The sequence below is a fragment of the Diuraphis noxia genome, unplaced genomic scaffold, assembly GCF_037042655.1.
Source record: "Diuraphis noxia isolate RWA-SAM2 unplaced genomic scaffold, SU_Dnox_SAM2 contig0003, whole genome shotgun sequence".
Classification (NCBI taxonomy): domain Eukaryota; kingdom Metazoa; phylum Arthropoda; class Insecta; order Hemiptera; family Aphididae; genus Diuraphis; species Diuraphis noxia.
In genome coordinates, this window is record NW_028301713.1 from 43,397,488 (window position 1) to 43,423,230 (window position 25,743).

The window sequence follows — 25,743 nt, forward strand, 5'->3', positions numbered from 1 at the left end:
ATCCTTGTATTCAATTTTCAAGTTTTTTACCAACAAATAAAATTGTAATGTTTCTAAAAAATGAACATATAATAGGTGATTGACATTTTCAAAAGTCTATAAATAACTTTAAAAGATTTAAAATAATTTGAAGATTTTATCAAATATGGCAAATTCCAGTATAAACAATCAGTGTGAATGTGAAAATTTCAAGTGTCTACTGTAATTTATTTTAGAGTTACACCAATATTTAAAATTGATTTACTAAAAAATTGATTTTGCATAAAAATTCCTGTTTTTCCTTAATTCTTCTTTTGTTTTTCCAGGTGCTTTTGAAAACTATTAAGAATTTTAAAATTTGACCTCCTCATTGCATTAACTAGATTCACTTTTAAACTGGAAAAGTTATTGAAGTTAAAAATTGAAGCATTATTTCTGCAACTTACGTCTTACCGTGTACACAGACACAAAATTCTAAAATCGATACATTCATTACTCCGCAACCCGTTCAGAATCTAAAAATGTAAGTTTAAAAAATGATGTGTAAATTGTGTATTTGTGTTGAGACACTATTAGTATTAGATTTAACAACAATTACTCAAAACATAAGAAAAATGATTTTAAGTAAATATATTTTGTCTATGTTGCGCGTAGGCTAAAAAGAAAACTGATAGGGCGCCGACATCCTCTGAAGAATAATACGCACGGACATATTATTTAATAATAATTACAGTTTGTTATTGGATTGAAGTTGATTGTTTATATATTTATATTGAATTTTTGAAGTTCTTAATGTTCTTATATCTTAATATCTTATTCTGTAATTCATAATACATTATTGCCAAAATGTTTTAGAAAACGCAATATATTATTTCATGGTATTATATTATACATTTATATCATAATTGTTTGAATGATAAGTACAATATAAAATATATCTATTTGTAAAATAATATTAATATAAATCATAATTTTTATGTGAGTACCTAATAATGTAATCTGGGGATTTTTTTCCTAGGGTCGGGGATTTTATTCTCCGGATTCCTGTGCCATAGCCCAGTGGTTGGAACAACCATTGACCTATCATGCATTCATGTGTTGCAGGTTTCAATAGGTGTTTATTAACTATAGGTGGTAAATGGAAATAAACATATTGTGTATGTGATCTTTTTGAAAAATTTTTTAAAATAATTAAATTAAAATATTAAAATTTCATTTATTTTTGTTTTTGTAGAGGTATACATACTCTATTACTTATTAATTTTAAAAAATTGCATATTAAATGAGTTTTTTGCGTATAGCATAGTTAAAGTATGGGAGGGGGGTATGATAATGGGGATACATAATACCCTAGACCCGGGTTAATCAAACTGTGCAACGCAGCAGTTGTCGAAGGGAACCGCATCCTATAATTGAAAACCAATATTAAATATTTATAGTTTTTGTTTCTACATGTCATATTATGATAAATAAATTATTAATATAAATAATAAATATTGTCTTTTTTTTGTTATGTATAATTTGCAAAAACGCAAATGTGAGATGAAAAAGTTTGAATACTTATGCCCTAGACACTATTATAGAAATAAGTTATTGGCTGTTTAATTATTTTGTTATGATAATGATATTAAAGATCATTAAACCTAAATGATATTAAATGGTTTTTAATAAGATTTTGTATAAATGAAAAAGAATCAATGAATAAATAATAATTATAATCAATGTGATATGATTGTAGAAATTTATTTTATTTTTGTATGTTTTCATTTTGGTTCTAGTTTAAGAACAGAAACAAAAAAAATCCATGGAAAATCCATTTCAATTTAAAAAATTGCAAAATATTTTGAAGTTAAACATTTATAACTGAGGATTAAATGCTTATAACAAGAGTTTTAACAATTAGTTCATGTTGTAAAAATATTAGTTATTTTGTTTTAATTTAAATATATTTTTTGTGGGTACATAAAACCTTAAAGTACCTATATTATCATATTTTTGACACACAATGTCATTTTTAAATACTATTATGTATATGTATTACTGATACTAAAATAACTTACTTTAATGGCAATTATGTCTTAAATTATAATTAGTAATATAGCCTTTAGTTTTAAACATATTATGTATGAATAAACACTGACCAACTGTCTTAGCTTTTTAAAATTAAATATATCCACTACAGTGACTGCCAATACAACACATGTACAGCAGAGCAGAACTCACTTGCTCACCTCTCCGTATGGTTTTAAACACATTTATACAGATATAGTACTTTATTTAAATAAATCCATTTAATATTTTTAGGTTGAAAAAAATTAAATGGAGCAATCACTATTCACAATGATAGAAATATCTTAGTAAAAATCATTATAAAATTTGATTACAAATTGACAGATAAAAGTCAAAGTTGTTATATTTATAATGAAATAAATTTGATTAATAAAATCTATTATATTTTTAAAATTGAATAATAATTGTATGAATTGACAAAATCATTAGTCAAATTATTTATAAGTTTTGTTTGTATATAAATATAGGAATAACATGACAAATATTATTCAGTTCACATAAAATATTCTTAATCAATATTTGTGTTTGTGCTTTCGTGATGTATGTGACATTGGTGTTGGAGGTGTACGGACATGATGCCGATGAGGTGATCGTGAATGCGATCTTTTGTGTCGATAACTGTGCCTTTCATCACGTTCACGGTCCCTTCTTCTTGATAATGAACGAGGAGAATCAATTGGTGATATTCTTGTCTTTTTATTATTACGTTGTGGTGAATTTGGTCTTTTTCTTGACGGAGGACTTAAACTATCACTTCTAGAATAACACAAGGGATCCTTTAAGTACAGAAAATAGAATATACAATTTGTTGAAATTTACCTTATGCTATGAGATGACCATTTACTATACGCAGGACTATTTGAAGGACTTCTAGATCGTTTCTTTTTCTTACCGTCACGATAGTCTTCATCAGGACTTAATCTTTTATTGATCTTGTCTTTGTCTTTATCTTTTTTTTCTTTTTCAAATTTCAATTCCTTTTCCTGAAAAAAAAAAAAAAAATTATCATTCCAGTAAGTTATCTTAACAAAATTGTATTTCATTAATTAAAATTATATATATTTGGACATATTCTATTTAAAATTTCCTAAGTAAAATTTAATATAAATAATATACATTTATTTTAGTTTTATTAAAAATGTATTACAATTCTTAAGCATTATAATGTTAGATTTTACCACAAATTTTTAGTACAGGGATTCATGTGAGTAAAACAGCAAAATGCACCCATAGTAAGCTCAAACAATTATATGACTAAAAATTACCACAAAAAAATAAGTTGAATTATACAATACATCGATTGCAACGGTTTATAAGTTAACCCAGATAATACCATAAAATATCCATTTATACTAATATTCTACGTTAGAAAAAAATTACCAGAAATTGATAAACTTACTGGAGACTTTTGTACTTTTTTGAGTAGTTTACGTCTATAATGTTCCACTTGTTGATATATATTCCAACCACCTTTTAATGCTCTTTTACCAGATTCTAATTCATCTTGGTATTGCATAACTTTTACTTCTACTTCCCTTAATTTAGCTCTTCGATCATCAGTATTTTCTCTAAAAATCAAATATAAAAAAGCGGGTAAGTCGTGGACGTTGCTCTGTTGTGCAGTAGCTAGGTTATAAGTGGGTAACTGTAATAGATGGAATTAAATTTGGATTTAAACGATTCTGAGCGGAGAAGGTTTATCTGTCTAGAATATATTATAGATTATTAAAAATTTTCTAATGTTAGATTTAAAAAATTTTTTTTTTGAATTAATAACTTAAAATTATTTGCGAATTTTCGTGATTTTTACATATGTTGTCAAAATTAAAATTTGAATGCTTGTCAAAAAAAATGTTGACTATGTATTTCTTTTATTTTTCAACTGCTATTGTAAAAATATGTTAAGAGTCTTGTATTATACAGGGTGATTTTTTTATCATGAACCACTCATTATTTCAAAAAGTATCAATGTTTTTGAAAATATTTTTTCACAAAGTTTCATGTTGTTAAAAAAACAACATTTTTATTAAAAAATAATCTTTTTTAATATTTTTATCCTTATAATTTTTTAATTTTTTTACTTTTTTGAATGACAACCTAGAGTTTGAATTTCATATTCCAAAGCAGGATATTTTTCTAAGTATTTATCTACGTAAAAATCGAATTTTGGACTAGTAGTTTATGAGTTATAAGTATTTAAAGTTCAGATTGGCAGAGTGGAGTGGTACGGGGTTACCCCGGAAAATTTTTGTCCACTATTCCACTTCTCTGAACTTTAAATACTTATAACTCATAAAGTACTCGTCCAAAATTCGATTTTTACATATCAAAATACTTAGAAGAATATTCTGCTTTGGAATATGAAATTAAAACTCGAGGTTGTCTTTCAAAAAAGTAAAAAACTTAAGAAATGATAAGGATAAAAAATATTTAAAAATATTATTTTTTAATAAAACTTATTGTAATAATGAGTGATGCATGATAAAAGAATCACCCTGTATTTTCAAATCTTAGATATAAAAGGAAATTTTTTTATATGAATTTCTAGCTTAAAACAATTTACGAATTTTTTGTGATTTTTACGTATGTTGTCAAAATTCAAACTTTGAATGCTTATAAAAAAAAATTGTGACTTTGAATTTATTTTATTTTTCAACTGCTATTGTAACAATAAGTTAGGAACCTTGTATTAAATTTTCAAGCTTTTCTACCCAAAAATAAATTTTTATCGATATTAGTTTTAAAAAAACTAATAATAATCGAAAATTGCATATGCCTATGTTCAACTTAAGTCGAAAATTGCATGGTGGGTAGAATATACTTATATAAACATTCGGTTAAAATATCATGTGTTGATGGCAATTTGTTTTAAAGTTACATCAAAAACCAAAATTAATCTTGTCGAAAACTAATTGTGCGTAAAATTTCCCGTTTTCCCCTTAATTTTTAGTTTGTTTATCCTGATTATTTAGAAATATATTAAGAATTTTACTTTTTACCCCCCAAAGTACCAACTAAATTCACTTTCCGATCGAACAAGGTACTGAAGTCAAAAATCGAAGCACTTTTATTGCCCGAAAATGTGATGGCAGATACAAAAAAAATAACACACATCATGATAAAATCAATACATTCCTCCCTCCGCTCAGAATCTAAAATGCATACATTTCTTTGATAAACCTTCTTAAGGGATTAAGATTTAATTTTTCACCAGAGAATTAAATCCAAAAATACAATCGTATTAAGACAAAATATTTCCAAATTTTTCATAGGCGCAACCACTTGAAAAATATGAGATTTTTCAATATTTGGCTACTCACATTGTTAAATTTGAGCTTGTTTTCTTTTTTTTTTACTCTTCAATTAGGTACTAGGTATGATTAAAAAAATTAAATAATCAATATAACATATAAAATATATGTACCTGTTTTCTGTTATAATTATTAAAATTAATTTTTTTTTGGTCGTTAGCAACCAACAAAAAATATAATGCACCTATGTTATGTAAGTGAAAATTGGACAATTCATGAACCTCTGATTACTATAATCAACAATTCAAATGATTCTTAAATACCTTGTTTCATTAATATCGTCATCTGGCGAATCTTGATCAATGGATTCACTATTATAACTTTTATTTTCTCTTTCTAACATCTCCCATTTGCTAGTAGTCATTGCTTGTTCTTCAGCTTCATGAGGGTCTACTGTTTCCCATCTGGATGGAACAAATGCAGCTGCTTTGATATTTTTTCCTACTGTCTCTCCTGTTAAGGGTACACCTCCAATGTCATCATCTAATACTGAACAAAAAAAATAATACATTTATTATTTATAAAATATATTGTTATTATCCAAATATAATAATGAAAAACCTAAAAGTTGCAATGTTAAATATAATATAATACACATGCATATTTTTATAATCTAATGTTTATTGTAAAGTTATATTTATATTAAATCTAATAGACAACTTACATGGTATACCATCAATGTCTGTATCACCAGGAGGTGTGTCATCATATGCATGTTTTAACAATGTAGCGCCATCTAAAGGTATACCATCTAAATCCTCATTATCTAGATTTTCAGGATCTGATAAAGGTGCTCCATCTATATTTTCAGACTCATCGATAGATTTTGAATTTGTATTAAATTGCGATTCTTCACGAGAATTTATTAGTTCTTGAGGTATCTAGTATTTAAAAATAATAATATATTATGGACACAAATAACTTACATAAAGAACAAAGATTTACGTCATTTATTGAAAGTCCAAGAAACGTATTTTGACATTTAAACAAGAATTCTTTTGGATAAATATCCCAGTCTTCCCAAGCACGAAAAATCTGCATTATACGATGTTTAAAACCATCAGCCTGACTTTGAGAATCTAAACTCTTATAAGTCTTAAGTGCTTCTTCCATTATTGGAATCAATCTTGTTTCAAATCTATTATAAAAACAATTCAATTTAAATATTTAGAAATATTTACAATTAAAAAAGAAAAACTATACCCTCTTCTAAATTGTGTTGCGTTTATAACCTTTAAACTACAATTATGTAGAACATCTGATATCAAATAAAGCCGTGCAATCTAAATTAAGAAGATTATTTATTTAAATATTTTGATATAATATAAATAGATAATATTGTATTATAATTTAAGAATTCAATATTTTTACTTTTTTATGTAATGCAGTTGTAGCATTAGATAATGATTCTTGAATGCAATCACATATTTCTTCTACAGCATCACTATGTTCTACACAAAATACCATTACTTCGGCTATCTTTAGCCGTTCAGGAGTCATATTTCTAATGAGATCTTCAAATCGTTCTCTTTGAGATACACTTAAAGTCCCCTTAGTCCTTGTCACTAAATCTTCCTCTGGAACAAGCTCTTCTGGCATACCAACAGTATATGGATTCATTGGTGGTGGTCTCCAAATTGATCCATTCTTAAACATGCGAAATTCATCAATGCGCCACTCTTTAGTTGAATCACCTTGTAACATAGAAAATAGCTTCCATCTGTAGTATATATGAGTTGGTGAACAATTGTCAAACAAAAATCTGATAATCATAAAACAAAGTAGTATTAAGTAAAATAAAAATTGATATTCATAATATAAAAATCAAACAATTTTTTTTTAAATGCTCACTGAAACATTGGGTTATTCAGTTCTTTATTCATTATCATAGCTTCAAATAATGGTCCTTCTCGTATCACAAATTCAATCATGTGATGTATGAGCATCAGCAGATTCCTAAAAAAATGCATAAAGCATTAATAATAATAAAAAAAAAATAATGTTAAGTTAATATATATAATATATATATATATATATATATATATATATATATATATATATATATATATTAGTTTTTCACTTTGCTTCAGCAGGCTGACATCAATAACATAGGGAGCTTCTTCTGATAATTTGTAAATCTTTTTTATACCTTAAGATTATTAATTAATTTACATCAGAGAAATGAAAATGTTACCTTTCTGTGGGTATAACCACTTTAATGATAGTCTGCGGTAAAATCTGTCACAAAAAAAGCAAATTGGTAAAACAAAGTGAAGACGTATCATTTAGTTAAATTAAAATTAATTATTTAATAAATAGATTTTTTATACACTGATTACTATTAATTTTCAATAATTGTACATTTTAATCACAATACCTCGATCTGACAACATTGTATATCAATTAATTTTAAAATCTTAGATCCCTTGCTTGTCAACTGTATTTACGAACAGTATTTAAAATAGCCGGATCGAGTAAATTACATAATAAAAATAACAAAATCTATTTTAAGATACCTTTTCAACTGGTTGGCTTCTATCAAAATATCCTGCATCTTGTCGTGAACGTCCATGATTCTACATAAAAATTATTAAGTTTTGTAAAAATAAGTTTTTTATTTTAATTACAACTTTAAATATTTATATACAAAGTGATTCACCAAGCATGCTTATTTTATGTTTTTTCTTCAACAACACAGTTTATCAAAATATGATATTTGCAATTTATAAATATACAGTGGAACCTTGATTAACCGTATCTCGATGATCCACGTTGAGGATTTAATATACATATTTAACTTATAAAATGTTAATATTATTACCTTTTTTTCTTTTTGAGGCAAAATAGGCTGAGCATTGAAAGGTAATCCAGAAAGAGGAGGAGGCAATGTTATAGCTAATAAAGCAGGTGGAATAAAAATTGGGTGAGGTGGTATGGGTACACTTTTACCCCAGCCCATTTTCATTTCATATGACATAACATCTTTTCCTGAAAATTGAAAAATATTTTAATTTATGCATAATAATCAAAAATAACCACATACCATTTAAATTTTTTAATGCTCTTTCGCCATCTTTACGACTCATATAAGCTACAAAACCACAATTACGCCCTCTTGCTTTTTCTTCATCAGACCTTGGCCACATTATTTTAATACTTGCCAAAGGACCATATTTTCCAAAAACTTCCATTAACTGAGCTTCAGTAATCTATAAAAAATAAATATTCAATAATAACATTTATTTAGATTAATAATTAAATATATTTTATACATTACTTTAGGGTTAAGGTTTCCTAAGTATAGATTTGTAGTATTTGGATCACCAGAATCAAATGACCCTTTAATTTCATCAGGTTCAACCATTATTAAATCTAAACATACATTTTAAAATATTATTTAATTCTTTAATATATTTAGAATTATTATGTACTACTCTTAATTTCTGGATCTTCAATTGTTTTTTGTAAGACTCCTTTAAATTTATGTCTTTCTTCTCTTTCTTCTTGAATCCTAATAATTAAGAAAAAAAAATGAATTGTTAGTTAAAAATTTAAACGATTATTCAAAAAATGAATACAAAATTATAAGAACGATGTGTTTTATAATTACATTTTTAGTTCCTCTTTGAATAATTCTAGATTACTTTTCTTCTTTTCACCTTCTTTTCTTTTCTTTGTAAGCATTCTTTCACTTTTACGTTCACCCATAAAACGAGAAAGGTCATCTGATTTATCTGAGTCTGTATTTCCCCTGGCTTGAGGCTTGTATAATTTACCTTTTTCTCGAGTATCCTCCTCTAATGTGTGATAAAAGTAATTAGGATCTGTCAATTAAGGTTTTATATATATTAATATTTACGTCTCTTTCCAGCATCATATGTACCAGCTTTAACCCAAACTTTACTATTCTTTTTCCCTTCATTTTGAAAAGTTGCTACAAATTCTTCAAAAGCCTGAAAAATAAAATGATGATAGAATTATTATTATAAAATTGTTTTTAACTGAAAATGTGTGCATCTACCTAAATATTATCATTAAAATAAATAAGGTGTTAATTACTTGAGCAGCAGCATGTTCTTCTTCCTTTTTTTTTTGTTCATTTAATTCTTTTTTTGAAGGTTGAGTTTTTCCCATCGCTCCAATAGAAAATGCTTTGAGCTTTTGTTCAGCTATGTACTATACAAAAATAAAGAGTAGTCTATATTTTTAGTGCTTATCAGGAACCAGGATAGAAATGTATTTATTACATTATATATATATATACATTTTAAATTGTATTAAATTATTGCCAAAATATATTTCTATCTAATTTCTATCCAAGTTTTTAGTTTTAAATTTAAACTGTATATGAAAAAAATTTTCATTAAGATATCGATACTTCTGTTACAAATAATATACTTCATTTAATTCCTCTCTCTTATTATGGTATAGATAGATAAATATAATTAATATACAGTAAACTCAATAATTTGATGTTAGTGTGACTTATGAAAAATGAGTTTCAATTATGAGCGATTTAAAGTATCAAGAGGGTAAAAAACAATTAAAAATACTGAGTTATGAAAAAAATGTTGTATCTATGATAATAATTTGATAGCTATCGAGAAATAATTAGCTACATTTATACACGATTTTACGATAAATTATTAATGACATTATTTTTCTCTAAAATTTACTAAGAATTACCAAATATACCTATATGCATTGTATTTATTTGAATTACTTCGAGATTTCTTAAGGGAACGAGCAACTATTTTAAATTACTGAATAAACTGTACCTACATTTCTAAAAATGCATTATTATTTATACTTTGTATATTTTTAATCTTTAATTTTAGACATGAAGACTTAAGATTATAATACATATTCAACAAAAACATATTTTAGTTAAATACAAAATTAAGTCTTAAACAAAATTAGTTGCAATATATTTATGATCTATGTATTAGTTTAATATAATTATTATTAAACACATTCGCTTTACTTGTGATGAATCCTCATTGGCAAAACAAGGCCGAAACCATTAAGTTAAAAGCCTATTTCAATTATATATTGATTACTTTGAAGAAAACAAGTATCAATTAATTCAAAAATGTATTTTACATATAACGTATAGAGTATACTGAAGATTATAATACTATAATAGATAGTTACTTATGTCCGAAGTCATAAGATATAACATAATATTGTGAAATAAATTTTAGTTTAATAGAACAGGAATAGAACAGGTCTATGGAAGGATATCCATTAAAATTTCAGGGGAGCTAACATGATTAACAAGAATGTGAGCGAAGGGTTTACATATTTTAATATTAGGTATATAAAGGTACCAACTTTTTTAAAATTTTTTTTGTAATATTACATTGTTTTTTATTTTATATGTAGTTTATATTATGCAATCACTGTTATTATTATCCAATTGATATTTTAATTAAATTTTGTTTTTTAATTATTTTAAATATGTATCTATATTACACAAAACTAGCATCATTAGAGAATAAAGATTATATCTTACCTTTTTAAATTGTCCCGAATCAGCCATGATTAAATTATTAAAATATACCTAGCGTAAATAAAACTTAACTTCCTAAGTAAATATTTTAAAATTTAAACTAGTAATAAAATAAAATTGAAATAAAAAACATAAGAATTTACAAAGAATTTAGATCATAACTCATAAATTATTTTACTATCTATATAATACGCATTTTGTAAATTTTTAATCTTGAAACTACAGTAATACTAGTGGACATCATCAATTCTAAATCATATATCTTTAGTATAAGCAACTGTTATTACTATTTCTACATTATGGCCAGTTTATAAACATATGTAAATCGTAAAGTTAAATTTGTTTAAATCAATTAATAATTATAAATTTAATTATTAAATAACAAATTCAGATTAACAAGATGAAATCAACGAAATGCACCAAAGACCAGACATCATAAATATAATGTTTTAATGTTTATATTTTATTATTACTATTATATTATATTATTTAGTTATTAGTTTATTACTAATATTATTATCTCATAGTATCAACTATCAAAGTTCATAGATATGTAATATGTTGCCTTGCGATTCCCATGAATTTGTATTTATTAATTCCAATCTGATTTTACAATATTCAGTATTTCTGTTGTAAACAAACTGGGTTTGCGTTTGATTTTGTGAGGTAGGTTGCAACCACTGAACTCTATACGTATAGAGTTCAGTGGTTGCAACCATGAAAATTAGAGATAAGGAGACCAAACTCCGTATACAAAATATGGCGCGACAAAAGTCGCACGGTTATTCTGCCACCAGGAGCGCGTCGTTCGATTAGAGGGCTATGGCCTATGTTTTACCTTTTGGCTTTTACCATGTATTTTACTATAAAATAAAAATGTACGTTTTTTTGTATTTTAATGAAATATAAAATATCATTCATTACTTATTACCTGCTTATATTAAAGTATACTATTAAAATCCTTGTATTTAAATAACCAATGACTACTCACAAATATAATCATTATTATTCTTACTTGAAAAAAGTAAGTAGTGAATAACTTTCTAACAAGAACTACATTTTAAACAATTACAATCTATATAGTTTAGGATAAAAGCATATTAATTAACATTTATTGAATAACATTAAAAAAAAAGCTATTAGGCCATATTAAATATTGAAATGAATTATAATTCCGATAAACTATAAATTATAATATGTAAATAGTCACAATCAAATGCTTTATATAATACTATATTATACTACATAGTATATACTATATACCCAATTATTTGAACCGTAAATCCAGAGTCGGAATTTACGTTATCACATAATTTATAATAGCACTTTGTTCACAGTTCGTATAGTCAACATTTAAAAAAAAAACACTAGATGGAACTGCCCCTGCTTTTAATATGGGTCTAATTTCTTAATTTTATTGACTGTTCCATCATTTAAGATAGTCTCGTCAAAAAGTAGAATATCATTCTCTTCGAAATGCAATTCACAAATATAGCATTTTTCTGTAAGCATTTTGTCTCTTCTAGGTATAGCTCTATGCCATCTTGCTAAAAGCTCTGTATTCTAAATAACATATGTAACAAATAATTAAATAGGAAAATTATTATTCATAAATAATGTTAAGATATTTTGTTTTTTTTTTTTTTACTTTGAGTGCTTTAAATAAACTTTTATTTTTTAATCCAATTGATTTTTGTTGTTTAACATCTAAAGCATAACCAGTATTACACCCTAGTACAAAACAGCACTTAACCATTTTTAATGTTTAGGTAAAAAAAATAAAAAATACAAATTACTCTGGTTTTATGTATAATTATTGTATTTAAAATTTAAATAATCAAACAAATACAAAATAATAATAAAAATTATTTGAAACCTTATCATTGTATACATTGTCTATTTATAAATTTAATATTTTGATGAATTCAATAATAATCATATGGAAATCATCCATGTCCATGTGTTTAATAGATAATTATAATAAATAATAATATATTTGTTTTTTATTATTGAACCAATTTTAACCAATATCCCCCTAATTCTATATACATGTTTTAGATCTGATCTAAATCATAAAGTAATAAATTATTTGCAAGGAATAATAAATCATGTTTAATTCGAAAAACATACATAATTCCTATTATAGTATATTACTATTATTACTACATGCTATAAAGCTATAATTGTAAAATGTAGCCCTCTAATCGAACGACGCGCTCCTGGTGGCAGAATAACCGTGCGACTTTTGTCGGGCCACTTTATAAACTGGCGGCTCATAGGAGTTTGCCGAGTTTGGTGGTTTGGTCTCCTTATCTCTAATTTTCATGGTTGCAACTTTGCAAGACGGATCTAGAAAGCCTGCGTTTACATAGTAGTTACATGTTATCCACGAATTAAAATAATATACTGGAAAGTGGATACCACGATTATCATGCGTTATCATACAAATTCGGTGTAATAGAACGTCGTAACTTTGAATGTTCGAGGCAAACAAATTAGTGAATGCAACCCGACCAGCTTCATATCGTATTGATATAATATTCGGCTTTATAACCTCAAAAATATATAACTTAAATGATTGGTTGTTTTTGTTAATTATTTATATTGTTGTTTGTTTATTAATCTGAAGAGTCGTTGAACGTTGAATACTGGATTCAGTATTCAGTGGATTCTGAATTTTTGAGCTTTTGACAGTTACAGCTAATAAATTATGGCTAGAGCGTTGAATAATTAACTTTTTTTAAATTTTAATATAAAATACACTGTAAATGTATATATTATCGTTAACACATTATTGAATTACTGATTACTAGATAGTTTGATTAATAATAAATACAAAAATCATTTTAGTTATTTAATTAGAAAATATTTTTAAATAGGTAACATAATCAATTTATAACCATTTTTAACGATAATAATTTCTATAATTCAATAAGTTATTAAGTAATTATATAAGGTTTTTTACACCAACCGAGTAAAATATGATTGGCGAGTCAAGATCAGAGTTTAGACTTAAAAACCCACCAGAAGACGGAATATCATCTGTAAAGTTTGGACCTAGTTCATCTCAGTTTTTGTTGGTATCGTCTTGGGACTGTTCAGTTCGGCTTTATGATGTCCAAGCAAACAGCATGCGTACTAAGTATACACATGATCGCCCAGTATTGGATGTTAGCTTTCAGGTATGATTACTAAATTAAATAATATTACTTCTTAAATTGATTACTTATCTTATATTCATTTTAATGGTAAAAATTATGTTATGCAACTATTTAAAATTTGTATCAAATAAAAAAGTTTAATTCCTGATTATAATATTTGTTAAGTATTTTATATGCTTATATATTGTGTATATTTGATTTATAATAGGATGCAGTTCATTCATTCAGTGGGGGTCTAGATAACAAGTTGAAAATGTATGATTTGAATAGTAATTCGGGTAAGTATTTATTTTTAATGAAAGAACATATTAAAGTAAATTTAAGTAATTGATATATAACTTTAACTAATATTAAATTTCAGAAAGTGTCCTTGGCTCACATGATAATGCGGTACGCTGTGTTGAGTTTTCTAATGAAGTAAATGTAGTTTTATCTGGTGGCTGGGATGGCAATGTTAAAATGTGGGACACAAGATCATCTCAATGTGTTGGAACCCTCCCTCAACCTGATAAAGTATGTGATGCATATTATAATTTTAATTTGTAATTATCATTTAACATTTTATTTATAGTTACCAATTATAATTTTTTATATAGGTTTTCACTATGAGCAATGTAGGTGAAAAACTTGTAGTTGGCACTGCTGGACGTAAAGTATTTGTTTGGGACTTAAGAAACACAGCATATATAATGCAAAGGAGAGAATCAAACTTAAAGTTTCAAACGAGGTGTATACGTTGCTCACCTAATAAACAAGGTTATGTATTAAGTAGTATCGAGGGACGTGTAGCTGTTGAATATTTTGATACAGCTCCGGAAATTCAGAAGAAAAAATATGCATTTAAGTGTCACAGAATTAAAGATAATGATATTGAATGCATTTACCCGGTCAATGCTATAAGGTAATATGTTTATATACTTATCAAATTATTATTTTTTTAAATACTAACTTTTCATTAAAACTATTAACAAAATGCTATAGTTAAATAATAATTTACCTAAATACAACATTATTACTAAGTTAGTATTGATTTTTATTTAGAACTTCTCAGAATTATATAATTTTCACTTTAAGTTGAATTGGATACAGTCACAAATAAGTCTATAGAATTAAAGTAACTAGAAATACTAGAATATTTTACACATTGTTAATAAATGGTTTGATGTGTGTTCTAGCAATTTCAACAAATGTTTATTACTTTTTTTAGTAAACATAAAATTATACTGTTATTTCTTCAAATTTAATTGCATTTAATAATATATTTTAATATCAGTGTAGGTATTATAAACATTTGATTTATGTACAAAAAATAAAACAATTTAGTTTGATTTTCCAATAAATAATACAAAAGTGCCAGAGTAAGAAAAGAAAGATAATTTTATTGTGTTCTATTTGTATTTTTTTCTTTCTAATATTTATGATTTTAATATGTTATTAGTTTTCATCAAGTATTTAATACGTTTGCAACGGGTGGTTCAGATGGATATGTAAATATTTGGGATGGATTTAATAAAAAAAGATTGTGCCAATTCCATCGTTACAATACAGGAATTACATCTCTTTGCTTTAGTCATGATGGTGAGTAAAAGTCTGTTTATGTATTTTTTTTTATGACTTCAATATTCTAAGTCTAACATAAGAAGTTTATTTTTTTTAATAATCCTTTTATTCTTTAAATTGTGGTGTTGTATAAAAATTAAATTATTATTATTATTTTAAAATGATTTAATTTGAATTTTTTATTTATTATTGTTCAGTAATAACTAGGGAATGGACTTAAATATTTAAAAATGTCTTAAAAAATACGACCAAATGCTTTAAAAATTGCACTATAAAACTTAAAAAATTATATTAAATTCGATAAAAACACAATTTTGAACAGTTTTATATATGTATAATATTCTTATAACTGAAAACTTATAAAAATTGTACCTACATACACACTTAATCGACTATGGTCAGGTAGCTTTATTTTCGGCATTTTTCATGGCACTATTTGAATTTAGTGAACACCAACATTTATCCAACGACTCAACGAGTACCTACTTATAATTGGATACCAATTACTTTTATATCGCGTAGCGTAACATTATCGAGATTATTTGATGGGAATTACAGATGGGAATACAGTCGTATAGATGGATACAATCAGCTGGTCTTTGTAAAAACAACTAATTTTCAAGACAAAACGAAACATTTAAGCAATTTACATATTGAATTAATTTATATTTTTAACTTTTATTTCTAAGCAACAGATATGTATAAAGAATGACCTAAAAATGAGAAAATGCCAAAAAATGCTTTAAAAATCAAAAAGTTAAAATATGCGAAATAAAAGTTTCATTTTTAAATTCTTTGATGTATGAATCGAATTATATTATTGGAAAGCATTGTCCTATGCTACCCACTAAAAAATGTATTATGCATCAAAGTCCATTGCCTAATAATAACTAACTAATAATAATTTAATATAGTTTAAAAAAATAATTATAAATTTTTATTTAAGGTTCATCATTGGCTATTGGCAGTTCCTACATGTATGAACAAGACGTACATCCAGATCCAATACCTGAAAATAATGTTTATATTAGATATGTTACTGATCAAGAAACTAAACCAAAATAAACATTATTTCATAAATACCTAATTATTATAACACTTGTGAATTTGTTAATTTATTTGAATTAATTTACCAATTTTTTTTCTTTCAATGTCTGATATATATATTAGATATTTGTATATTCAAAATTAATTTTAAAGTTTATCAGTAACAAATTGAAGATATTATAACATTTTTTAAAAAAGAACTAAAATTACCAATTTCCATTCAATCTTCATTGTTTACATGTTTAAACTAAAAATATTATTAGTAGAATAGTAAATTTAAATTGATTCTAGCAAATATTAAATGTACAATGTATATTGTTTTACCCTTGTGTATATTGATGATGTTTTTTTGTCTATAAATTATTGACTCAAAAATATAAGCGTAGTGTTTGAGATTTGGGGGGAAGGCTGAAACCCAAATTTAATAATATTGAATAAGCTTAATATAATATTTGGGGTGCTTAGCCCCTAAAGCCCCCCAATTTGCTGCTATGCCATGCCCAAAAAACAACTGAAATGTTTTCAGTAATAGTTATATCAATAGATTCCTTGAAATTAGAAGGATGTTAGTTTTAAACCTTTTTTTCAATCTAACATGAATTTTTTCCAGTTCATGTAAAAAACATTTGTGGTTGGTTTATATTTTATAAGTGGCTGTCATTGGTTACATATTATATTACTATTATATTATGTAGTAGGTATTCAGGGTGATTGATTTATCAAACAACACTCATTATTTATAAAAGAATTGACTTTTTTCAAAATATTTTTTTACATAGTTTCAAGTTATTAAAAAATTGTATTTTTAAATACTTTTTATCCTTATTAATTTTTAAGCTTTTTACTTTTTGAATGACAACATAGTTTTAATTTCATATTCCAAAGCAGAATATTTTTTTAAGTATTTTGATTCATAAATATAAAATTTAGGATGAGTAGTTTATGAGTTATACGTATTTAAAGTTTAGATTGGCTAAATGTTTGTCCACTACTCCGTTTGTCTAAACTTTAAATACTTATAACTCATAAACTACTAGTCCAAAATTCGATGTTTACGTATCAAAATACTTAGAAGAATACTCTGCTTTGGAATATGAAATTAAAACTATGTTGTCATTCTAAAAAGTAAAAAACTTAAAAAATTATAAGGATAAAAAATATTTTGAAAAAAGTCAATACTTTTTTTTAATAATGAGTGTTTGATAAAAGAATCACTGTATAATATTTGCACATTAAAAAAAATCAAATCTTTGACACGGGTAATGCCGGACATTACAAATGCTATTATTTAATTTTTCTTATGATTTGTTAAAAACACATTAGTATATTACATTAGGAAATGTTAATTTTTTTATTAAATATATTTAATTTTAAGTTGTTATTCAATTTATACTAGTGTTTGCTACATTTCTCTGAATCAGTTATATTTCAGTATTTAAACTAATTGCTTTAAATACATAAGAAGGAAAAACTCTGATATTGGTTAAATACTAAATAGTGATGAAACATAACTGTGGAAAACTATTTTAAATGTTATCTATTATTAATTCTTGCCATCTTAAAATTATAATGATATTCTGCAAAGAAAAGAAAGAATTGAGAATACATACAGTTTGATGTTCATATTTTTTGGATCAATCATTAAGTTACATTTCAAATTATTTAGATATTCTATAATCTATTATGTTATAATTTTATTAAGATTAATTTTTAATATGTTGTTCTATATAGGTTTGGAATGGTTTGATTGCTTAAGCTCAAAATGAATCTAAAACTTTTAAAATAAGTAGTAAAAGCTAAAAAATAGTGAAAATAATAGTCTTTAAATTATAAAACTTAATACCAACGGTGATATGCAGTTAAACTCAATTAAATACTAGATGGAAGTATGTATGTAAATAGCAGTCAACGCTGTGGTGTATAAAGAAATTAAAAATTTTGGGAGGGGTAACAAAAAAAATTAATTTTCAACATTCCCTCTTAAATTCTAATTAGTTACATTCGAACGAGCAGTAAATTTCGGAAGAGGGTAACCCCCTCCCCACTAAATACGCCACTTATTCAACATAACTTATTAAATATATTTGTAGTATATTATATATTGTATAGCTTAGAAATATATAAAATTAAACAAAGACAAACACAGGTACAACTATTTAAAATAATTGTAATTAATTTTTACACTCTAAATCAATACAAATAATAAAATAAGAATAATTAAACGCAAGACACGCATAAATAAAAAATTTTAAAATGAAAAATATTGATTTATAAAATTTATTTTACTAATTTATAATCATAAATCATATATTGTATAAAAAACAAAAACCATTCAATTAATTTTATAATATAGCCAAACATATTATTTTAAGATTGTAAATGTTAAATAAATACATTTAAAAAAATTAAATGTATTTCATTTAATAGTACCAAGTATTATCAATATTAAAAATAACTTTAAATAAATTATGATTTTTAATTTAAACAAACAGATACAATAAAAAAAAAGTTGTACATACAAAAAGTAAAAGATACAATACTGAATTAAACAGATCAAAAAAATAATTTACAAATCTAATTTTGGCCTGTACTGAAGTTTTAATGGAGGTTCTCTGAATCGCCATCTTGTTACATATACAAATTTAAGAGTGTGATCTTTTCCCAATAATTCATCATTACACAAGATGTCAATCTAAAAAGAAAACAAATCAAATATATACCAAAAATATATTTGAAATAGAGTAGTGTTACTAACATCTCTGTATTTATCTGATCCATCAAGTACTTTCACAGCGATAAACTTTTTAAGATGTGTAATAGTGGCCTGAGATGACACTCTTAGGAACTTTTTCTTTAATGATTTCAAGTGTGATGCAACACATTCCAATCCAATATTTACCTTCACAATGTAATTATAGTTCATAAAATAATATGAAGAACTTTTTATAATAGGTAAACATATTCTAGAAAACAATGTTACTTGTTCATCTGTTCTATGGTAGTCAGAATCTGCTGCTGCTTGATCTTGTGCTGTCTTATCATCATCAATTTCAGTACCAGCCGGTACTTCTTTTGGATATGGAAGGCCTCTGATTCTATAGAACTCTCTTTCACGCTTTATTTCATCTAATACAGAATTAAAATGTTTTAAACTTGTATTTATAATTTTTTTAGGTTATTTATATTTATATGTACCTAACTGAAGTCCTGGTACTAATTTAAATACAATATCCTGCATTGTACGATCAAAACTTATATACTGCAATGGATGAGACTGATGTATAACAATTTGACAAGTAGGACAACTGTTGTTCTCTTCTAAATGTTTCACAAGACAGCTTTTGCAAACTAGAAAAAAAAATAATAATATTGATCTTAAAAATAAAAATGTTCAAATATCAAATTTAGATACAAACATGTATGTAAACATTCTGTTACTGTTGTGGCATCCACTAAATATCCTCTACATATTTTACAAGTAATATGACAATTCAATGTTTTTAATTTTATCAGTTTTTCCATTATTTTTCACAATTCACAAATACAAAAATCGTTAAACAACAAATTTCAAGTGGGATATAAAGACCATTAAACGTAACTAATAAATATTATAGTATTATAATTAATAATTATTAATATTATTGAATTATTCAGAGTTGTTACTTTTAAGAGATAAACAGAGTAGAGTAGACTAATTGAGTATTTCGGTATACTAATACTGTACGTATGAAACTATGAAGTCTGTGCAGTGTGTACTTACAAATATTTGGCTTATTATCTCATTGTACTGTGTTATCTTTTATCGAGTCAGTGAACCACGATTAAAGACTTATAAGTATATAAGTACATCTTTAATCGTGCAGTGAAATAAAAATAGTGTTGCCAACTGTTATTATTAAAAGAAACTAATTTTACTGATAGTGAGTTCTAAAAATTAGTGATCTTATCACAGATATATAATAACATATATATATATATATATATATATCTGTGGATCTTATTTTTTCATTACAGCGATGATTATAATATTGTGAATCTGTGATTTTACTGTCAATATTAATTGATAATGAATTCTAGTGTTTTTTTTTCATGTATGCTGTGTTATATGTTATATTCTTATATTGTTTAAAAAGAAATTTAAACTTTTAAAGTATGAAATAAAATGTTTGAAAATACCTGTCTAGTAAATTGAATGTATAAAACAATTTAGATTATGTGATATTTGTGACTACATGAAATGTATATGACAAGGAAATATGTGATTAAAAATTATTATTGATCTGAATCAATTTAAAGGTAAATTTACAAATATTTTAAAATAATGTTCCAATTTGTTTAAATAGTTTATATTATATTTATTCACATTTACCAATACTATTCTTTTAAATTCAATTCACGTCATGTTTATATTAATCAATGAAAATTCAATTTTAACTAATTCATTTTCTAGTTCTGATTTTACCTAACGCATTAAATCGTTTTACTTGGAATTTATTTTCTACAGCATTATTTTGATAAAATCTCATTTATATCTAATCGCTTACAAGTTAATGAATAAAATAAAGTTACATTAATATAAAGTAAATCAATAAGTCACAAAACATTATAAAAAGTTTGTTTCAAAGTACAGACTCGTTTGAACTTTTCAATAAGACAATAACTAAACTTGAATCTAATTCGCTCCCTGAAAGTCACTCTTGTTCTCCGATGAAAATGGTGTCTGGATCTGTTGGACAGTTAAATTGGTAAATTTACCAATTATAATTAGGTAACTAGAAAATAATAAAATAATGTTCGATTCTACGGATTACTCTCCTCACTTGACTTGTCATAGTATTGTTTTATGTATATAATTTTATTTAAACGCTTAATGTGTCTCAAAGTATAGATACTAATATTCTTTTATAATAATAAAAAAAAGAACATTTGAATAAATCAATCATTATTGAGCTAATGTTTGCTTTACCATGATATTATAGTGTCCTATAATCGGCTTATTACAAACATTACATTTTAGCGAATCATTGAATTCATTAATTTCACTTATATTTCAGCATTAATGTAGTAAATACATTTTATTTCCTACCAATTAACTAGTCATTAACATAAAAAAGATCACTCTGCCATGTTTTCACATAAATGTATTTTTTATTTTTTAGATAAGATATCTATTACTATATATAATATGAAATAAAGTTTTTATAAATATAAACAAAAAATATTTTTTACAATTTACACCTATATTTGATTTCGTAATTTAAGTATTTCTATCAATTAAAAATTTTATTACTAGTTATGTTGGTAAATTATAATTAAAATTGTATTTATGTTTAGTCTGTAATGGAAGAAGTCGACATAAATATACCAAAGATCCTCTCATCACTTAATATGGACACGGACTCAGAAATTGTTTCAAAGTTGGCGAACTTTGATTGCAATAGTACAGATGATAATGTGATGGAGATATTACATAGTATAAATGGAATTGGTTATGAAATAGATGAAAATGTTTATTCTTTACCTAGTATGTCTGTGAATAGCTTGAATGAGCGAAAAAAGCAAATAATTACAAGTCATCATGAACTTGCTCGTAGATATTTTGATAGCCTGACATTTTCTAAAAGACTGCAAAAAAAATTATCATTATTAAATAATTTATATGATATACTTCATACAAAATACTACTTATCTAAGGTAAAATTTATTTTTAAATTTATTTTTTGTTAACTAGCATTTCATTACTCTTTTTATAGGAAGATAAAAGTGTTCAAATATCAATGAAACCGCAAAACTCTATTGAAGAGACCATTAAGCCAGTGATAAAATTAACTGGGCAACAAGTACTTATACAATTAACCGTTAAAACAGGACTTACAATGTTTTTCACATTGTTAAAACAAAGTTGGGAAAAAAAAAATTGCAATGGTTAATTAAAAACATATTTTTGATTATTATTGTATTATTGATATAATGTTAATCAAACTTAATACATTTTTATAGACATGAATATGGGTTTAGAAGTACTTAATACTGCACTAACTCTGATGAGAGAGTTAAGTCCACTTTCCTTAGGTAGTAAAGCTGAACTACCTCAACTTGGTTTGGATTGTTTAGACAATGTAATGCATTTTGTGAAAGAATGTTTAAATGCTGATTTCATACAAAATATGAATGGTGAAAATATATTTCTTTATATTATCATAACATTTAACTTTTAAAATATAATCATAACTTTTAACTTTTGCAGTTAAAGAACAACTTGCAGAATTATCATTATTATTAGCTTATCAGCGAGAATCTCTTATTTATTTACTTGAATGGATTGATATGGCTTTAAATATTGACAATATTTGTTTGCCATTTGAAAAACTTTATCGAGTTTTAGAAGAAATGTCATCTATATTGACTTTTGCCTTTGGATCGGAAGAATTTGAAATTTATAAATCTAGAAATTGTATACCACTAAAAGATGTTGCTTTATTGTTAATGAAAAAAGTAACTTTAAGGCCTATTCATTTATTACATTTAATATATTATATATTGCTTATTAAAAGCTATTTAAATATTATTTTAGCTTGTCAGCTTTGGAGAAACTTCTGTTGTCCGTACTCCATTAAATCAAAATTCTGCTGAATTGCCTCAACCTTTAAGTGAAGTATTTATGTGGGGGAGTAATTCTTCAAATCAACATGCTGAAGGAGCAACAGAAGTTACGGATATACCACGACTTGTTAGATCTCTATCAGATGTACAACAAGTAGAGGCAGGACAATATTGCACATTTATTATAGATACCAAAGGTTGTGTAAGTGCTTGTGGAAAAAATAGTTATGGTCGTCTGGGATTAGGTAACTCATCTAATCAACCAGTTCCAAAGCGTATTAACATCAATTGCAAAATTAAACAAGTATCTTCATCAAAAGGCTGTGATGGCCATTCATTAGCCTTAAGTGATACAGGAGAAGTATATAGTTGGGGAGATGGTAGGTTTGATACAATTATTGTAACGTATATTGAGTTATTATTTAAGTAAGTTTTGATGTAGGTGATTATGGAAAATTAGGACATGGAGATGTTATTACACATAAAGAACCAAAATTAATCCAAGGGCCATTTATTGGTAAAGTAATAGAATTAGTTAGTGCTGGTTATAGACATAGTGCTGCAGTTACTAGTGATGGACAACTATACACTTGGGGTGAAGGAGATCATGGTCGATTAGGTATTTAATAAATAATATGCATTTTAAGATGTTTCATACATAATTTATCATATTATCTTTTTAGGACATGGTGATTGTAATCCTAGATTTATACCCACACTTGTTAAAAGTTTATGCGATATACCAGTCGGTTATGTAGCTTGCGGTTCAACTCATACATTGGCTTGTTCACGTGATGGAAATACTGTTTGGTCTTTTGGTTCTGGAGATAATGGAAAACTTGGTCATGGTAATACAATAAGGTTGTATAAGCCACAAAAAATTGAAGGATTGCGTCATTACAAAATTAAAAAAGTTGCTGCTGGAATACATTTCTCTGTCGCGTTATCTTGTACTGGTGAAGTATGTTCTAAAATCTTAGTTTTCTAAAGTTTTTAATAGTTAATTATTATAATTTTATGACAAATTAATATAATACTACAATAACTTCAAATCTTATTGGTCCATCAGACAGGCATATGTCAATTCCGCTGATTTTATATTGATTCCACCGGCTACTGTTTATAATATTTACACATTGATTTTGCTGGACGCTGTTTAAAATATATAGTTTATAATATATATAAAATGATAGTAATTGTATAATTCAAAACTAAAATGTATATTCTAATTAATACGTGTATGTGAATATTTAAAAAAATGTATAGTCTAAGGGCCATTCTTACAATGTCTGGTTACAAACTTAACCAGTGGAATTCTGCCGGTAAAAATCCTACTAATCGTCGATTAACCATTAACCGACACTTGACCGGATATCGTAAGAAGCGGCATATATATATTATATTATAGTATATTATGTAGGACTCTATATTTTAAAATATTAAAATACATTTACAAGGGAGAGAGAAATAGTAGCCGACAGATTCGATATGTAGATATTTTAAACAGTAGCCAGTGGAATCGATACAAACCTTTTTTCTAAACAGGTAGTTTTGGAGGAATCAATAATCCTCCCATCGGACATTTATATTAAAAAAAAAATTCCTTAAATAATATAGTTAATGTTATGTTAATATTTCATTTGTTTATAGAAATTCAATTAAAAAGCAAACTTTAAGTTAACAGCATTAATTATTATAAAATGTTTAATAAAATATAAAAATATATTGAAAAAATTGTCGTAAAGTCTTAGTGATATTGTGTTGCTTAAATTGTATAAATATTGATTAGGTATTTACTTGGGGCCAAGGATCAAATCTTGGATGTGGCTCATCAGAAATTACTCTCTTCTCACCAGCTGTAGTTGAAGATCTAATGCAACAAATGATTATTGATATATCTGTAGGTGATTCTCATTGTTTGGCATTGACAAGGAATTGTGAAGTGAGTGAAATATACTTATAATTATTAATTTGTTTTGAAAGAATCGATCTAGTATGTTTTTTTTTGTTAATACTGAAATAGATCATTCTTATAATAAATCCAAATTTCTATATTTTTGTTTTTTTAAACAGAAGATTTAATTTGCAATATTTACATACTTTTTTTTTTTTTCTTATTATCAACGACGCTGCCGGAACTGCTTGCGCATTACGTCAACAAATATTTACATACTTAGATAATAAATTAATAGATTATATATATACACCACAAATAAGTTTATTAAATATATGTAATAACATTTTTTTGGTTAGGTATATGCATGGGGCTCTAATGGGAAAGGCCAGTGTGGACAAGGTCATTCAACAAGTCCTGTAAGTCGTCCTAGCAAAGTAATTAATTTGGAAGGTAAACAAATAAATCAAATTTCTGCTGGAACCTCACATAGTGTTGCTTGGACAACACTACCACCAGACAGGTACTTATATACATTATAGTATAATATAGATATTATTATATATATTTTTTTAATTTATGAAAAATATTTTTGAAAAAAAACAT

At 25.5% G+C, this 25,743-nt stretch overlaps 4 protein-coding genes across 9 annotated transcripts in view; 2 read left to right on the forward strand and 2 right to left on the reverse strand.

Annotated features, from left to right (window-relative positions):
- Positions 1 to 2,366: 2,366 nt before the first annotated feature.
- LOC107162415 (U2 snRNP-associated SURP motif-containing protein) lies at positions 2,367 to 11,287 on the reverse strand. 2 transcript variants are annotated; one of them, XM_015509296.2, is made up of 19 exons: positions 10,876 to 11,287; positions 9,420 to 9,536; positions 9,220 to 9,313; positions 8,971 to 9,157; positions 8,795 to 8,871; positions 8,638 to 8,732; positions 8,404 to 8,569; positions 8,182 to 8,348; positions 7,877 to 7,936; positions 7,555 to 7,598; positions 7,212 to 7,316; positions 6,732 to 7,122; positions 6,564 to 6,643; positions 6,306 to 6,498; positions 6,025 to 6,241; positions 5,624 to 5,849; positions 3,449 to 3,617; positions 2,869 to 3,032; positions 2,367 to 2,805 (listed from the first exon to the last, which is right to left on the reverse strand). In XM_015509296.2, exons 1-19 carry the CDS (start codon positions 10,900 to 10,902, stop codon positions 2,562 to 2,564), a joined length of 2,823 nt encoding a protein of 940 aa, XP_015364782.2. In that variant the 5' UTR covers positions 10,903 to 11,287; the 3' UTR covers positions 2,367 to 2,561. The 2 variants fall into 2 exon arrangements, with proteins under 2 accessions (XP_015364782.2, XP_015364781.2); XM_015509295.2 differs by having other exon boundaries at positions 8,792 to 8,871.
- Positions 11,288 to 13,225: 1,938 nt separating this feature from the next.
- On the forward strand, positions 13,226 to 16,680 carry Bub3 (mitotic checkpoint protein Bub3). The gene is made up of 7 exons (XM_089224226.1): positions 13,226 to 13,751; positions 13,829 to 14,054; positions 14,242 to 14,311; positions 14,395 to 14,546; positions 14,630 to 14,934; positions 15,472 to 15,611; positions 16,540 to 16,680. The coding sequence occupies exons 2-7, from the start codon at positions 13,854 to 13,856 to the stop codon at positions 16,656 to 16,658; spliced, it is 987 nt and encodes a 328-aa protein (XP_089080352.1). The 5' UTR covers positions 13,226 to 13,751; positions 13,829 to 13,853; the 3' UTR covers positions 16,659 to 16,680.
- A 2,214-nt stretch (positions 16,681 to 18,894) lies between these two features.
- On the reverse strand, positions 18,895 to 20,368 carry l(3)73Ah (polycomb group ring finger 3-like lethal (3) 73Ah). Its single transcript, XM_015509312.2, has 5 exons — positions 20,057 to 20,368; positions 19,836 to 19,988; positions 19,621 to 19,766; positions 19,396 to 19,539; positions 18,895 to 19,332 (listed from the first exon to the last, which is right to left on the reverse strand). Exons 1-5 carry the CDS (start codon positions 20,160 to 20,162, stop codon positions 19,207 to 19,209), a joined length of 675 nt encoding a protein of 224 aa, XP_015364798.1. The 5' UTR covers positions 20,163 to 20,368; the 3' UTR covers positions 18,895 to 19,206.
- Positions 20,369 to 20,711: 343 nt separating this feature from the next.
- LOC107162428 (putative E3 ubiquitin-protein ligase HERC1) overlaps positions 20,712 to 25,743 on the forward strand; it is a 33,691-nt gene continuing 28,659 nt past the window's right edge. For 2 of the 5 annotated variants that reach the window (XM_015509315.2, XM_015509319.2), the window contains exons 1-10: positions 20,713 to 20,936; positions 21,975 to 22,334; positions 22,394 to 22,565; positions 22,641 to 22,814; positions 22,888 to 23,135; positions 23,215 to 23,623; positions 23,686 to 23,862; positions 23,927 to 24,204; positions 25,033 to 25,185; positions 25,497 to 25,660. In XM_015509315.2, coding sequence (XP_015364801.2) covers positions 21,981 to 22,334; positions 22,394 to 22,565; positions 22,641 to 22,814; positions 22,888 to 23,135; positions 23,215 to 23,623; positions 23,686 to 23,862; positions 23,927 to 24,204; positions 25,033 to 25,185; positions 25,497 to 25,660 — 2,129 coding nt within the window. In that variant the 5' untranslated portion in view covers positions 20,713 to 20,936; positions 21,975 to 21,980. Of the gene's footprint in view, positions 20,937 to 21,187; positions 21,409 to 21,974; positions 22,335 to 22,393; positions 22,566 to 22,640; positions 22,815 to 22,887; positions 23,136 to 23,214; positions 23,624 to 23,685; positions 23,863 to 23,926; positions 24,205 to 25,032; positions 25,186 to 25,496; positions 25,661 to 25,743 lie in introns of those variants that run through there. The other 3 variants (XM_015509320.2, XM_015509316.2, XM_015509317.2) reach the window with 3 other exon arrangements.